The sequence below is a fragment of the Betta splendens genome, chromosome 21 (genome assembly GCF_900634795.4).
Source record: "Betta splendens chromosome 21, fBetSpl5.4, whole genome shotgun sequence".
Lineage (NCBI taxonomy): Eukaryota > Metazoa > Chordata > Actinopteri > Anabantiformes > Osphronemidae > Betta > Betta splendens.
The window spans coordinates 5,657,235-5,669,791 of NC_040899.1; the positions used below are offsets into that span (position 1 = coordinate 5,657,235).

Below are 12,557 nucleotides of genomic sequence, written 5' to 3' on the forward strand. Positions count from 1 at the left end.
ACATGATACACAGTCACTAGATCTAATCAGCATGGTGCACATCAGAGTTCTTGTACCTCATCTGGACCTGGGTTGAATTCATATCCCACAGCCACACACTTAAAGCCGTAGAAGCAAGCTTTCTCATCTTTAACGTAATCAGAGGCAGTTTCCAGGGAGAACAAAACTTCATTCCCTGAAAAGAGAGAGGACAAAACAATGAAGGCAGCGTCATGTAGGAAGACTGCGCTGCTGAGCCACTGCCTGCTCACTATGACAAATGGCTTAGTAAAGCACCCTCAAGCATTATTCATTATAATGATCACAAATGTATACACTCAATTTATGTATCCTCAGTTTTCCTGCAAGAAACTGCTACAGAGGTGAAACCTGTTCTGCCTTCCATTACCTGGCAGCACCAGTACAGTTGTCGGCCACCCTGTGGAGCCGGAAAACTTCTTGAGCTCAGTCCAGGTGTTGATGGTGTCATGGATCAGCGGTTTGCTCCCCAGACTGGACAGATGGAGGGTTCGGCTGGGGATGAGCAGACGGAGGACATCCTCTGGCTGGGCAGTGCCACACTGTTGATCAAACTCAATGGTGGTCCATCTGACACAATCTGGGAAAGATACCTACAGCAAGGTAAAACAGAAAGACATCAAAATATATTCATGACATAAAAAGCAAAGCTCCTCACAATCACATTGCATTTTAGACACATAAATCCACCCTATTTAACCAAGCTTTAATACATAACTTGCTACACACTCTAAAGATACATTACCCGGTATTGTGTGACACTGGCTTGCTTGTAAGGATGGTCACTTTCGATTACTGAGTAGTGGTTTGAAGTGGTACAAGCTGACAGGCCCTGCTCAGGCTGGTTGCCAGTTGTACTGTCTGTGGACTGATTTGGATTGAAGGTGGGTGGTGCATATTTTTGGTTGAGGGCAGAGACAGCAGGCAGCAACTCTTGAACCAGTCCAAAGACCTCAACAGCAGCCTGTACAAAGAGGAGATGACATTGTAGACAACATGATTTCAACTTGAATGATAAAGGGTTCCTTTTTGTGGTTTGACCAGTTACCTTCGGCACAGATGCTGCTACTGGACCAATGTAGGCCAAGATGAGGGGTAGAAGCATTGAGAACAGACTGGAGGAGCTTAATAACTCAGGAATGTCATCCACTGAGAAAACAAAACAGATGAAAGGCTGAACATATCGATTACAACCCAATACTCAAACTTGCTCTAGAACAATTACATGCATAAATGTTGTGCTTACCATCAACAGCAAATGCCCTGTGAAGCAGGTCCTTAGCAGCTCTGACCACAGCACTGACAACAGACAGGGCTCTGCTGCAGTTCTTGTCTTCCTCGTTGGCTTTGCTGAGCAGCTGAGACTGAAGGTCCCCATCATACTCACTCCTTCAGCCATGGTAAAAATGTCATGTCAGTTACAAGCAAAAATCAGATTTGTCCTTCCAACCAGCTACCTGGCATAATCCTCACCTGTAGTAGAGAATCTGAGGGATCTGTCCTCTGGTTTGGTTTGTCCCGTTGCTACTTAAGCTGCAGGTGCTAAAGGTGAAGGACACTCCATCAGAGCACTGCACTGTGGTCATACCTCCATCACCGTTAGCAGTCCTGCTACCGTAGTTCCTCAGTCGGACAGCGTACTTCACCCCTTCCTGTTACAAAATAAGGACTAGAATGTGAAGAGGCCTAAATGTTCTTCCTAAGTGTCTATATTTGGCTTGTTTTTACTGCCTATTCATGTACCTTGAGTGGTACAGCTTTGTCCAGGCGAATCTCTGCAATGTCACTAGGAGAATCATCAGTGCTGTAGGTGCCCTTGACCAGCTCAAGAGACGTCCACCTGTGAGAATGTGCTGAGTCTCCAGGGTGTTCTGTCTGCGCCTGAAGGGTTGTAGAACTAAAGTGAAGCAATACCACATATACTGTAATTTAATGGAAAAGATTGTGTTTTATTATCACTTACATCATCGGCCAACACCTCCAGTTCGTACTCGTGGATGCCCCCGCCTCCATAGACACAGACACCCACTAGCACAATGCCTGGCTTGTCCACCGTCAGACAGATGGCGTCCGGAGAGCCGTTGCCCGTGTTCCAACTCCTGCCCTGGCTCGTCTTGGTGAAGCGGTTAGGAGATGCTTTTACAGAGTGGAGCGAGTTCAGCCCATCAACCTAAAGAGCACATGGAGCTGATTAACATGATTGCAAAATGTAAAAATGTTATATGCCATTTGCAGTGGCCATTACTAAAATGTGAAAAATAGCAATGCCTTTTATTTAGAGATAAAACTGCGACTGTCATTAGACGACACGATAGATAATACTATTTATATCATTCAGTTGACTGCAGAGACCCAGACACGGCTGCAGAGGGACGTATCGACGTACTCTGGGGAGGAAAAGTTGTTCCCCTGACAACAGACTAAGGAAAAAAACGGTGGTGTCGAGGGTTGTCGTTGGGAGATGTTACTATGACAACAGGAGTTCTGAATGCAGTGTATGGGAATGCGTGTGAACAAAGGCAGGTGATAATTAAAGATGAGAGAGGGGGAGGGCAACCGACATGTGTCCCACCCACTTAATGACTCTGCATACTTTAAAAACAATAGAGTCCAATGAAGTCTTTCCTGCTGATGCTTTTTGGCAACAATAGTGACATCACGTCAGTCACAAGAAGTTACGTCAAAAAGAAAAGAGCTTCAGGTAAAACAGTCATTCAAGAAGAAGGAAACCGCCCTGGTGACTTCTAAAGCTCTATTGCTTACCTCAGAGCCCAAGGCAGAGGCTGTGAGCTCGGACACGATAGAGGCCAGGAGACCACAGGTGTTGGAGACCAGGTGAGGAGAGAACAACTCCACCTCCTTCCTCAAACTCTTTCTCACTGGCAGCACCACAATCACCAGCATTTTCTCCAGTACCTCCCGGAAACTGGTCATACCCATCAAATTCTCCTCCGTCTAAACAGAACAGGACAAATATGGTCACAATTGAAACATTACATTGGTTTATCCTATCCAGACTATAGTTCTAAACTTACGTGGCTTAACTTCTCCATATGAGCCACCAGCAGGGGGAAGCGGTGAGCAAGGGCAGAGTCATTCTCTGTGCTGACTTGTTTGACTAGTGATCTCAGCAGCACCTCCCCATCATATGCAATGGGCAAGATGGACGTCAGCTTCACTGAGGTGTTGCATAAAGCTGACATTACAGCAGCGAGCAGGCGGCTGCTGGATGTGCGAAAGTTGGCTTCAGCAATGTCCTGAAACACAGGCACCACAAATGAGGCTTTAGATAAGACAACTCACAAATATTTGTAAAATGCTTAGACAGTAAGCTACCTGGTCTAAGCAATTGAGCAGGTCACAGAGGCAGGCCCACTGCAGAGCCGGCGTTGGGTAGAAGGAGTGGAAGCAGGCGGTGAAGGTGTTGTGGCACTCCTGCAACACAGCTTCAAGCAGAGTGAGAGGCTGAGACAAGTAGCCCTGAGGGTCATTGTCCAGCTTGGTCAGGCAGTTGTCCATCCCTTCTGACAGGATCTTCTTCAGCAAGCTGCGTGTCTTTCCCACACACTCTGCCAGCTTGCTTGACTCCTCCACTACAGCTTTGGTGCTGGCTACAAATCAAACAGCAGAGAGAAAAGAATATTATGTATTCGCAAGCCTTACTCAAAATTAATAAAAGCATCACTCAAAACAACTGCATACTGCCACCTGACCTGACAACATTAAAAAGCCATTATAATGAGATGCCAGTTTTCCTACCGGCAATAGGGAAGATCTCACAGATGTAGACCCTAAGAAGACGGAGGCAGCATGTGCCAACGAAGCGCAGTCTCTCCAGGTCCAGCAGGGTGGCTGTGTACTGGAAGCCCTTCAGCCCACGCAGCTCCTCCACACCCAACACCAAGGTGGTCCAGCTCCAGTGAAGGATGCTCAGCAGAGACTCAAAGCACTCCTACCAAGACACATTGGTTTACAGTCACGTACAAGTGTCAAGAATAAAACACTTCTTAACACAATTACGCAGGGAGAGACCGGGTAGAAAAATACACAGACACTACTCACCACAGAGACAGTCCGAGCAAACGAGCGCTTAAGGATATGGACCGGTTCACTGGTCTGCTGCTTTCCTTTAGATGCATTGCCATCATTTGAAGGCAGCCTATTCACAAAATACAAAGTCTTAGTATTACTTTATTAATTACTTCATGACACGTCTATAGACTGGCTCTAGGTTTCACCAATAACATAATCTTATGAATGAATACTTGCCTGTAAAGTAGCTGAGGTATTTGACCAGCATTAACATCTGTACCATTGTTTGACTTCTTAGAGCTTTTAAACTGAAAGACAACGCTACAAGAAGAAAACAAACACAGGCTGTGAGCAACATTTAACTGAAGACATGAAAGGCTGTGTGGTGTTCTAGTTGTAAGTAGCTTTACCCGTCATCGGTGGTGATGGTGGCCTGTCCATGGGAGCCACAGTCACTGCTGGGACCAGACACTCTGGCCCATGCCACATACCACCAGCCCAGCTGCAGCAGCACCGGTTCATCAAACATCATGGCATATTTCTCCCTGAAAAAATATTACTGCCATCAGACTTTGCTATTGCATTTGACAATGATATAATACTATTAAACATTTTCATTTAGTCAAATGTTTCTTATCGTAAACTTTACCTGGCAGCACAGTCGTATGCCAGTACGTCAGTCTCAGCCAGCAGATCGCCGTCTGTCTCATGGTCGCCTCCATCAGGTCCCAGCTCAAAAAGCTGCATAACAGGAGAGGCTTAGTATATTTTGCTAGTAATTTGGGATCCACATAACATAATATGTCTAATTATATGCAATTGTGAAATTGCTAAGGTCCTTTAGCCAATGTTCCACCACAACTGTGCATTTGTGTATCAAACATGTCTATCCTTATTATTATCAAAGACTGAATGGTTTTTGAGCAGAAAACTGGGTAATATGCCAACAACTAATTAGCTGTGTTTTAGAAGAAAGAAATAGAAAAACAAAGCTTGAAAAAACATTGACCTGCAAATCAAAACGAATGCTCACCTTGATCTTGGCGGTGTACTCTCCTCGTCCTCCAAACAGGCCAAGTCCGCCCAGCAGGATGTCTGCGTCGGCACAGAAGCGAATGGCCTCCACGGAGTGGGCTGAGTATCCCCATCCTCCACCATGACCTACACCATCACACACCGGTTTAGTACAACTGTGCAGGGTACAAAGCAGCATTGTTGTTTCTCCACAAACACTGCAACAGTGGCAGGTTGGTCTGGTTTTGCCAGGTGACCCAGTATGTTAAAGCATATACAGTTTGTCATTTACAATGTACAGATAATCTACTTACTCTCAAAGCGGTTCACCACATTGTAGTCCTCTTTGGAGTAGACCTTCATTACAGCCTGGGTCTCTTCCTCTGCACTGGCTACCCCCATCTTCAGCTCCTGCATGGCTGCCAGTGTATCCAGGCAACCTAGAAGGATACCCCAGAATACAGTCATTCTTAGCATCCACTGATGATACCCAAATAACCTGTAGCACAAACCCATAAAACTGTTAATTCTTTGCCTAACTTAAAGGTTCAGGAAATGAAACTAAAACCTACTATGCACTATAATATATCTAGGAAGAAATCTGTGCGAGTGCAAAGGGTTACCCAGGATGTGGAGCGCTCCGTGAGAACGAGTGGTTGTAGCATGTGAACCTGAGGGCAACGCAAGTTCTGGACTCAGGATGCTACAGCGAGACTGTAGATCTGTGGCAGAGGGCATTCGAGCATCGGCTATCACTGCATTGTAGCACCACATCTCTCTTGAAGCTGGCAAAAACCTATAAGCACAAAGAAGGAAAAGAACAGGCCAATCTTATTTGAACTGCTTAATTATTAAATCTGGAGATAAAAACAATGTGGGTTCGCAGAAATAAAACAGAATAGTCCTTGGACTGACCTCCATATAACATCATACACAGGGTCTAGGCAGAGGCCAAACCCCTGCAGGTCTTCCTGCTCAGAGTCACTAAAGGTTCTGCAGCTTCCGTCCATTTTGTTGATGAGCAGGCATTTAAACGGAGGCGGCTCAGAAATGGAGGAGGGTACAAGGCCAATAATGTGCTTGCTGGCAAAGATCTCTGAAGTAGCTAGAACATGGGAATTGATAAGAGCCTCATCGATCCGCAGGAACGTCTGGTCACCGCTGGCTCCAATCCACGTAGCCTTTCGTCCATATTTGGCACCAATGTTGGGCATGGGAGATGGCTTAGCATTCCAGTAGGGCATGTCAAGGATGGGCCGTCCCAGCTGCCCTTTCTGGAGAGAGTAGAACACACACATTCAACTCTGCACTTCATTTTGTGCTTCACTACATTTAAACTTGTGCAGAAGTTGATCGGGAACATTCCCCCTTACCGAGAAACTGCCAAATGTAAAGACCTGCCCATCAATGAGAAGAACAGCTGTGTGGTTACTGCCTGCTGTCACCTGGACACTTGGGCCTGGAAGGGCCTGCACCAGTGATGGAGAACCCCTAGGCCGAGAAACATCTAGTTTAGGAAATTCTAGTTTGTCCACTGTGACTACGGTTGGTTTTATATTAACTATAACCTCTTGTAGAATTATGGGTTTAGTAGTTGCACGTACCTGGAGTTGACATCCCCATGTCCAAGCTGTCCGTGTTGGCCATAACCAAATGTATAGACGTCTCCATTTTCCATCAACACCACTGTAAAAAAACAAAAAAAAAGCAAAATCATCACTGTTACTTTCTCACTTTCAGGAGTTCAAGATTAGCCGTACATGGTTTCATATTTAATTTACATAATGATAAAGCCGCTGTGGTGTCTACCCAGGAGCAGAGTAGCAGGAGAAATGAACGTACCTGAATGGTGAAATCCACAGCTGACCTGCACAGCACGCAGCTCACAGTCAAATCTCACTGCTCCTGGGGGGTAGGTGGTGATTTTGCTGGCGTCCTTCTCTCCGCGCTCACTGCTCCCATCTGAAAAGGTAAGCAGTCAAGTCAGCAAATTTGAGAAGAGGAGGAGGCGAAAGTGAGGTGTGCGTCAGACCGCTGAGGTTGAGATCTCGGCACAGTCCTGGAAAACAAGGCTGGAGGTGAAGGAAACGAAAGAAAAGGGGAAAGGCATGCTAAAACAGAAAGAGTGGGGCAAAACCTCTACAACAGAAAGGCGTTTGGCGACCAGTCCCCTCACAGATGAACAGTCTGTTCACACATGATTTGATTTTCCCTTAAATAAAGACAAGGAAATCTGGTTTGCCTTCAGCCCTGTGTGAGAGGTCAGTGGAGGTGAGTGGAAAAAGTTGGACAAAGACCCATGCAATATAAATATGAATGTCAACACCTTTTTAGACCAGAAACCAGCTCACAAAATCAGTGTGACTGAAATCAGGCAGATGAGCTGAACATTTGCATTTCAACACTGTATGGTTACAGAAAATGTTAAATGCATTCTTACTAGCTCATGGCCCAAATAGTCAAGGGGTAGAGCAGAGTTTAGCACATGGACAGTAAGTATATCAAAGAGCTCTTGTTTAGAGTCCCACACGGTGACATAACAAGTGTAAGGATACTTAGAGGGCTGGGAGGAAAGTTATCCTGAAACATCTGAACCTAATATTAAAGATTAAAAATTGTACGCTAAAAGTCAGTTTTTGACAGGTTTTCAAGTATATGATGTTCAGGGGAAGAATAATAAGGCCACAATGTCTTAGTCCCATGAGCCTAAAAAGTAGACCCAGCCAATAATATCCAACAAGAGGAGGTGATATCAAGAAAACAGGCTGCAGCATAAGATCATACAGACAGATAGAGCTGCTGTTATGCACATACGTAACAGCAGAATGTGTGCAGACAGTCTCAATGTGTCAACTGCATTTTGGTTTGATACTTATGATAACTGTGAATTGTACCACTGCATAACAGACTTCACTGTGCAGACACTTCTCCACAACCACAATTTCCATAGAAAAGGTGAGCAAAGACTCAGATGTCAAAAGTAATACACAGAAATGGCAAGACTATGCAATGCAGAATGAATCTTGTGCATTCTGTGCTCAGTGTTTTGTTTGTGACATGAGATGTTTCCTTTCTTAAAGAGGCATGTTCAAATTTTCAACACTGCTATCTTCCCTCTCCCCCTTTGTGTCTGCTTGTTTCCATCAAAGCTTGCTCTTGTGTTAACTTTTTGCCTGCTTGTAATGCTGCAGTTGTACCAGTACAGTGGTAAATCAACTGGCATGAGAAGGATCTTAAATACAGTAAAACAAGTTGGTCCATATTTAGATTTTAACAGAGAAAGAGGGCGTCTTACTGGAAGGACTGGACCTCATAAACAGTACCAGAACACAATTAAACACTTACTGGAAAATAACATAACCATTTGCTAAAAAGAAAAAAAGCCCATTGAAGGAACACGGCTTGAACCCGTTTTAAGGCTTCACAGTCATTTCTCCACTGGGAGTCACAGCGAGTCCTTCTTTCCAACAGGCTGCATTGTTTGTTACAATGAGACCTGGTGAAGACAAGAGTCCTGCCTTCAGAAAGTGAGAGAGGAGGTGGACGGGACAGCCAGACTGGGAGATGAGTCAAAAGGGGTGTCTCTGCACCCACCGAGTTAGTGAAGACCGTAGTACCTTTGTGCTTGTCCCGTTTATGCCTTAGTGCCTGAAGGGGTCTTATTCTGGCTAGGGCCTGCTCACGCTGGTTCATAAAAATGGGACCAGGAAAAACAAGGGGGCCTAGGGGAGAAAAAAACTTTCACATGCATGCACAATGCTCACAAATGGGAAAGAAGACATGATAATACTAGACCACAATAATACACAAAAATTATAGACACAAGAAAGGGGGAGTCACCAGGGCACAACACTCAGGCTCATACAGTCCCTAGATGTAAGAGAAACTAAACAGGATGGGGGGTACTGCTAATCTCAACCTATTCACTAACACCTACCCCCACCCTGTCACTTTTCCAACACCTATATACAGTACGGTCTTGGCTTTCTAAAGCAAAAAACCCACACAGCCCTTCTCTAGACACCTTCCCCTTCTGTCCGGCTCTGATCCATACCTCGGCCTTCTTCCAGTCTGTGCCGACGATTGATCCTCTGCCGTTTCTCCTCCTGACGAATCTGAATGTGCTCCTCGATGTTCACTCCTGGAGGGGGAGGGACAGGTACAGCTGAAAACAAAAAAAGGCCCCAGGTACGGCAACCCCGAGAAGATGCAGGAGAAGGAGGGAAGATGGAGCAGAGCAGAACAAAAACAAGACACACATCAATGAGTGATGGAGAGACGTGACAGAGAAGCAATGACTTTGCACCACACAAGAATAAAAGTAAAGGCAAGCGATCGAGTACTACAACCAGGCAAATGCAACACCAACACAAGTCCTATGTGCAGCATAAGGATGTATAGCTTGGTCACAGCCACATTCAAGAGTCATTTATGCTGATCAGCTACATGTATGCTACAGATTCATTTCGAGCAAAATGAAAACAGTGATGTGCAAATTATAGTGACTGAACAAGCAAAACAGGTGGAACATGGAGCCATGTTGAAGTCAGAAGTCAGATGGCATACCTAAAAGCAGGTCCAGCGGAATCATCTCCTTCACCGCATCAAAAATGCCTCTTTGCCTGGCCTCCTGGCCATCAAGCTCTCTAGCACAGGCCTTGCAACAGCCACATGCTGAACACCCAGACTCTCCAGACCCACAGCCACAGATACTGGTTAACGGACAAAACACAGAGCATTACTTTAATAATTTCACCAAACATGTAGTAAAAAAAACACATAACCACACAGTGGTGTGAGAATTTGTGGAATATTAAAGTGTTTTTCGTACGCTTACCCTCCTGGTACTCTGTCTGGTCTCCCACTGCTGACACAGCTTGCACCATAACCTGTGCAGTCCCCACACACTGTGCACACCATGCACTGGTCCAGCTTCCATTTATGCATGCCCGGCTGGCACATCATACTCTTCTCTTCCTTTTCCTCCAGCTCGTCCTCCAGGTCTTCATCCATTGCTGTGGCCATGCTCTCCACGCCAAACGCTGAACCAAGCATATACACAAAGACAGTAAGTGATAGAGCAAATCTAAGGTTAAGTCAAAGTAAGACGTGATATTATGATAGCATCTTCTCACCCTTCCCTGTCTGACTCATTGCTCCAGTGTCTCTGCCACACTGGCCTTTGTTATTCACCCCAAATGTCCACACCTCCCCACTTTTTGTCAGAACACATGTGTGGGCCTTTCCCATGGCGACCTGAGTTACAAAGTGACCTTTAAGGTCTGTAACCTGGCCTGTGGACGGGAGAGAGACACATTTATGGACAAATATTTAAAATCCAGAATGTCTTACATGTGTTGTTTGGTATACACCAGGAGAAAAACCTAAGATGTAGCCCTAGTCCAGTCAACTTACATGTGCTGTCACTGTAAATTGCATCTTTGCCAAACATGTAGAGCTCCCCATCCTTGGTGACAATGCTACTGCTGCCATTGTTGCATGCTGTGTACACTGCTGTCTTGGTCTCCACTTTGATCATCTTTTTGGGCTTGTATGGTTTGGGCTGCCTGCGACTTTTAGCTGAAAATGAACAGGTATCATCTCTAGGACGCCATTTGATTTCCAAGTTTTTAAACGTTTTTAGGAAAGGACAAAATGCCTTACTAGACTCGCCATCCTCTCCCTTGCTGGCAGAGCCTGTGAAGAACACACTTCCATCTTCAGCTACTAGCAGGGCATGAGAACCATCATGGCCGACGGAAAACTGAACAATCTTAGGAGATTTAGTGACGGGCAGTTCCACCCATTTTCCTGCTGATGGCCCTCCCTGCTTTATACCCAGGCTCTGGTATTTTCCTGTGTAGTAGATCTGTGAAGGAAAGATGAAGTAGGATAGTTAGCAAACCGATTACAGATCATTATTTGAGGAGAGCAGGATGCATTGTATATACTTCTTAGGCAACAAGGCAGCTAGCATCTTTACAATGCCACCTCATTAGTTTACCCCCATTTCGATTTGTTTGATGATGTGTGTACCAAGAGCATGCATTCACTTTGCAAATTACACAATTTCAACAGAACTTCAAGCCAATAACAGTCAGTGACATCACATGTTTGGAACAATGTCCAGTCCAAGTGACAAGTGACCTTAGTGCCACTTTACACGTCAGCTCCTATTTTTACTCATCCAGCCAGTCTGTCAGCGTAATCTGCAGATAAAGTGTGCTCGGAGATTAGGCCTCTAGACAGGCACAAAAATGTGCAACAGGCAACTGCTTAAAACTGTTATCTAAAAAAGAAGCACACAACCACGCCCAACACCCCCCCCCCAATAAAGAACATAGCTGGCATTCTCCATCTTACTATGACAGCTTGGATAAAAATGCAAAATATGTTCTTCAACAAAGAGCTGCCTCCTTGCAGGCTTCAGTCTCTGTACATATGCAATAATAAATCTATACTAATTAGTCAATCTGCAGTAAGTGTGTGACTACCTAAGGTTCTGTCTGTTTTTTTACAGCTTCATAAATACAGAATGACTCCCTTGCAGTGGGCCCTGTAGTGTTGTGAACATTATACTGGACGGAGGCCAGAGCACTGCTTAGCTAATCACTTCCAGCTATTTAGGCAGGGATGTCATTATAAGCTCAGTGTGCGTATAAGAGCTGGGTCTGGAGCACAAGAAAGAATGCACAGACCACGAGACAGCATAAAAAATACAGCTCCCTCTCTTTGTGTTAAAGATAATAAAGTAGAGAGGACAGACAGGTTCTGATCTGCATAAATACAGCCTGAATGTAAAAAAAACTACATTCAAATCTTATGGGCTACAGCAACCTTAATGTTGCACAACTGCCTTCGTGAGAACACAGATGTAGAAAACTAGAGCTCTTTCCCACGTTTGCTCCACAAAGTGTGTGGCCTGTCACTAATAAGACAAAGAGTTAGAGCTCAGTTTGAACTTTCATTTTGGTCAGAACTGTCATGCTCACCTTTCCTGAGGCGGTTTTCATTAGAGCAAACTCCCTGCCTGCTCCAAGCAATGCTGCCTCTTCATCAAAGCCTGTGCCTGAGAGAACAACGTGCAATTTTATTCCTGTTTTTAACAAATGTAAACTTGTGAAGGAAGGAACATACTGTATGCGGTGTAGGTATATACAGTAAAGGCTCCCACTGCAGTGTCACTGATATTAGTGAAGGATGTTTGACTTACTGATGATGTGCAGATCCTTCTCGAGGTCAAAGAGAGAGATGCCGCAGGCATGAAGACATTTCCTTGCCAGCTTCAGCTGCAGTTCCTGCTGCAGGGCTGGGTCCAAACTCATAGTATAGATCCGCACCACAAAACCATCCTGCAGGAAACAGGCCAAGCAGGAGGAGACGCTGTTTAGTTTAATCTACTCTTATTTTAAATCCATGTTTCATTCCCAACATAAAAGTCATCTAGGTCCCACATGTAACCAGTACGCTGGATTAACATATGGATTATAACC

General features: G+C 45.0%; 1 protein-coding gene across 21 annotated transcripts in view; it reads right to left on the minus strand.

Moving 5' to 3' along the window:
* mycbp2 (MYC binding protein 2) overlaps positions 1-12,557 on the minus strand; it is a 44,569-nt gene that overhangs the window by 20,930 nt on the left and 11,082 nt on the right. For 17 of the 21 annotated variants that reach the window (XM_055505151.1, XM_055505137.1, XM_055505142.1 and 14 more), the window contains exons 10-41: positions 12,278-12,416; positions 12,057-12,133; positions 10,729-10,933; positions 10,480-10,644; positions 10,200-10,358; positions 9,902-10,106; positions 9,631-9,776; positions 9,119-9,229; positions 8,682-8,786; positions 6,907-7,026; positions 6,669-6,750; positions 6,438-6,555; positions 5,980-6,338; positions 5,688-5,860; positions 5,379-5,504; positions 5,084-5,211; positions 4,700-4,791; positions 4,461-4,595; positions 4,288-4,371; positions 4,081-4,177; positions 3,778-3,970; positions 3,355-3,629; positions 3,054-3,275; positions 2,782-2,973; positions 1,982-2,188; positions 1,762-1,899; positions 1,492-1,670; positions 1,265-1,407; positions 1,067-1,167; positions 764-982; positions 389-611; positions 57-175 (exon numbers count right to left, since the gene is read on the minus strand). In XM_055505151.1, coding sequence (XP_055361126.1) covers positions 57-175; positions 389-611; positions 764-982; positions 1,067-1,167; positions 1,265-1,407; positions 1,492-1,670; positions 1,762-1,899; positions 1,982-2,188; positions 2,782-2,973; positions 3,054-3,275; positions 3,355-3,629; positions 3,778-3,970; positions 4,081-4,177; positions 4,288-4,371; positions 4,461-4,595; positions 4,700-4,791; positions 5,084-5,211; positions 5,379-5,504; positions 5,688-5,860; positions 5,980-6,338; positions 6,438-6,555; positions 6,669-6,750; positions 6,907-7,026; positions 8,682-8,786; positions 9,119-9,229; positions 9,631-9,776; positions 9,902-10,106; positions 10,200-10,358; positions 10,480-10,644; positions 10,729-10,933; positions 12,057-12,133; positions 12,278-12,416 — 5,037 coding nt within the window. The remainder of the gene's footprint in view (positions 1-56; positions 176-388; positions 612-763; positions 983-1,066; positions 1,168-1,264; positions 1,408-1,491; positions 1,671-1,761; positions 1,900-1,981; positions 2,189-2,781; positions 2,974-3,053; positions 3,276-3,354; positions 3,630-3,777; positions 3,971-4,080; positions 4,178-4,287; positions 4,372-4,460; positions 4,596-4,699; positions 4,792-5,083; positions 5,212-5,378; positions 5,505-5,687; positions 5,861-5,979; positions 6,339-6,437; positions 6,556-6,668; positions 6,751-6,906; positions 7,027-8,681; positions 8,787-9,118; positions 9,230-9,630; positions 9,777-9,901; positions 10,107-10,199; positions 10,359-10,479; positions 10,645-10,728; positions 10,934-12,056; positions 12,134-12,277; positions 12,417-12,557) is intronic. The other 4 variants (XM_055505136.1, XM_029137052.3, XM_055505139.1 and 1 more) reach the window with 3 other exon arrangements.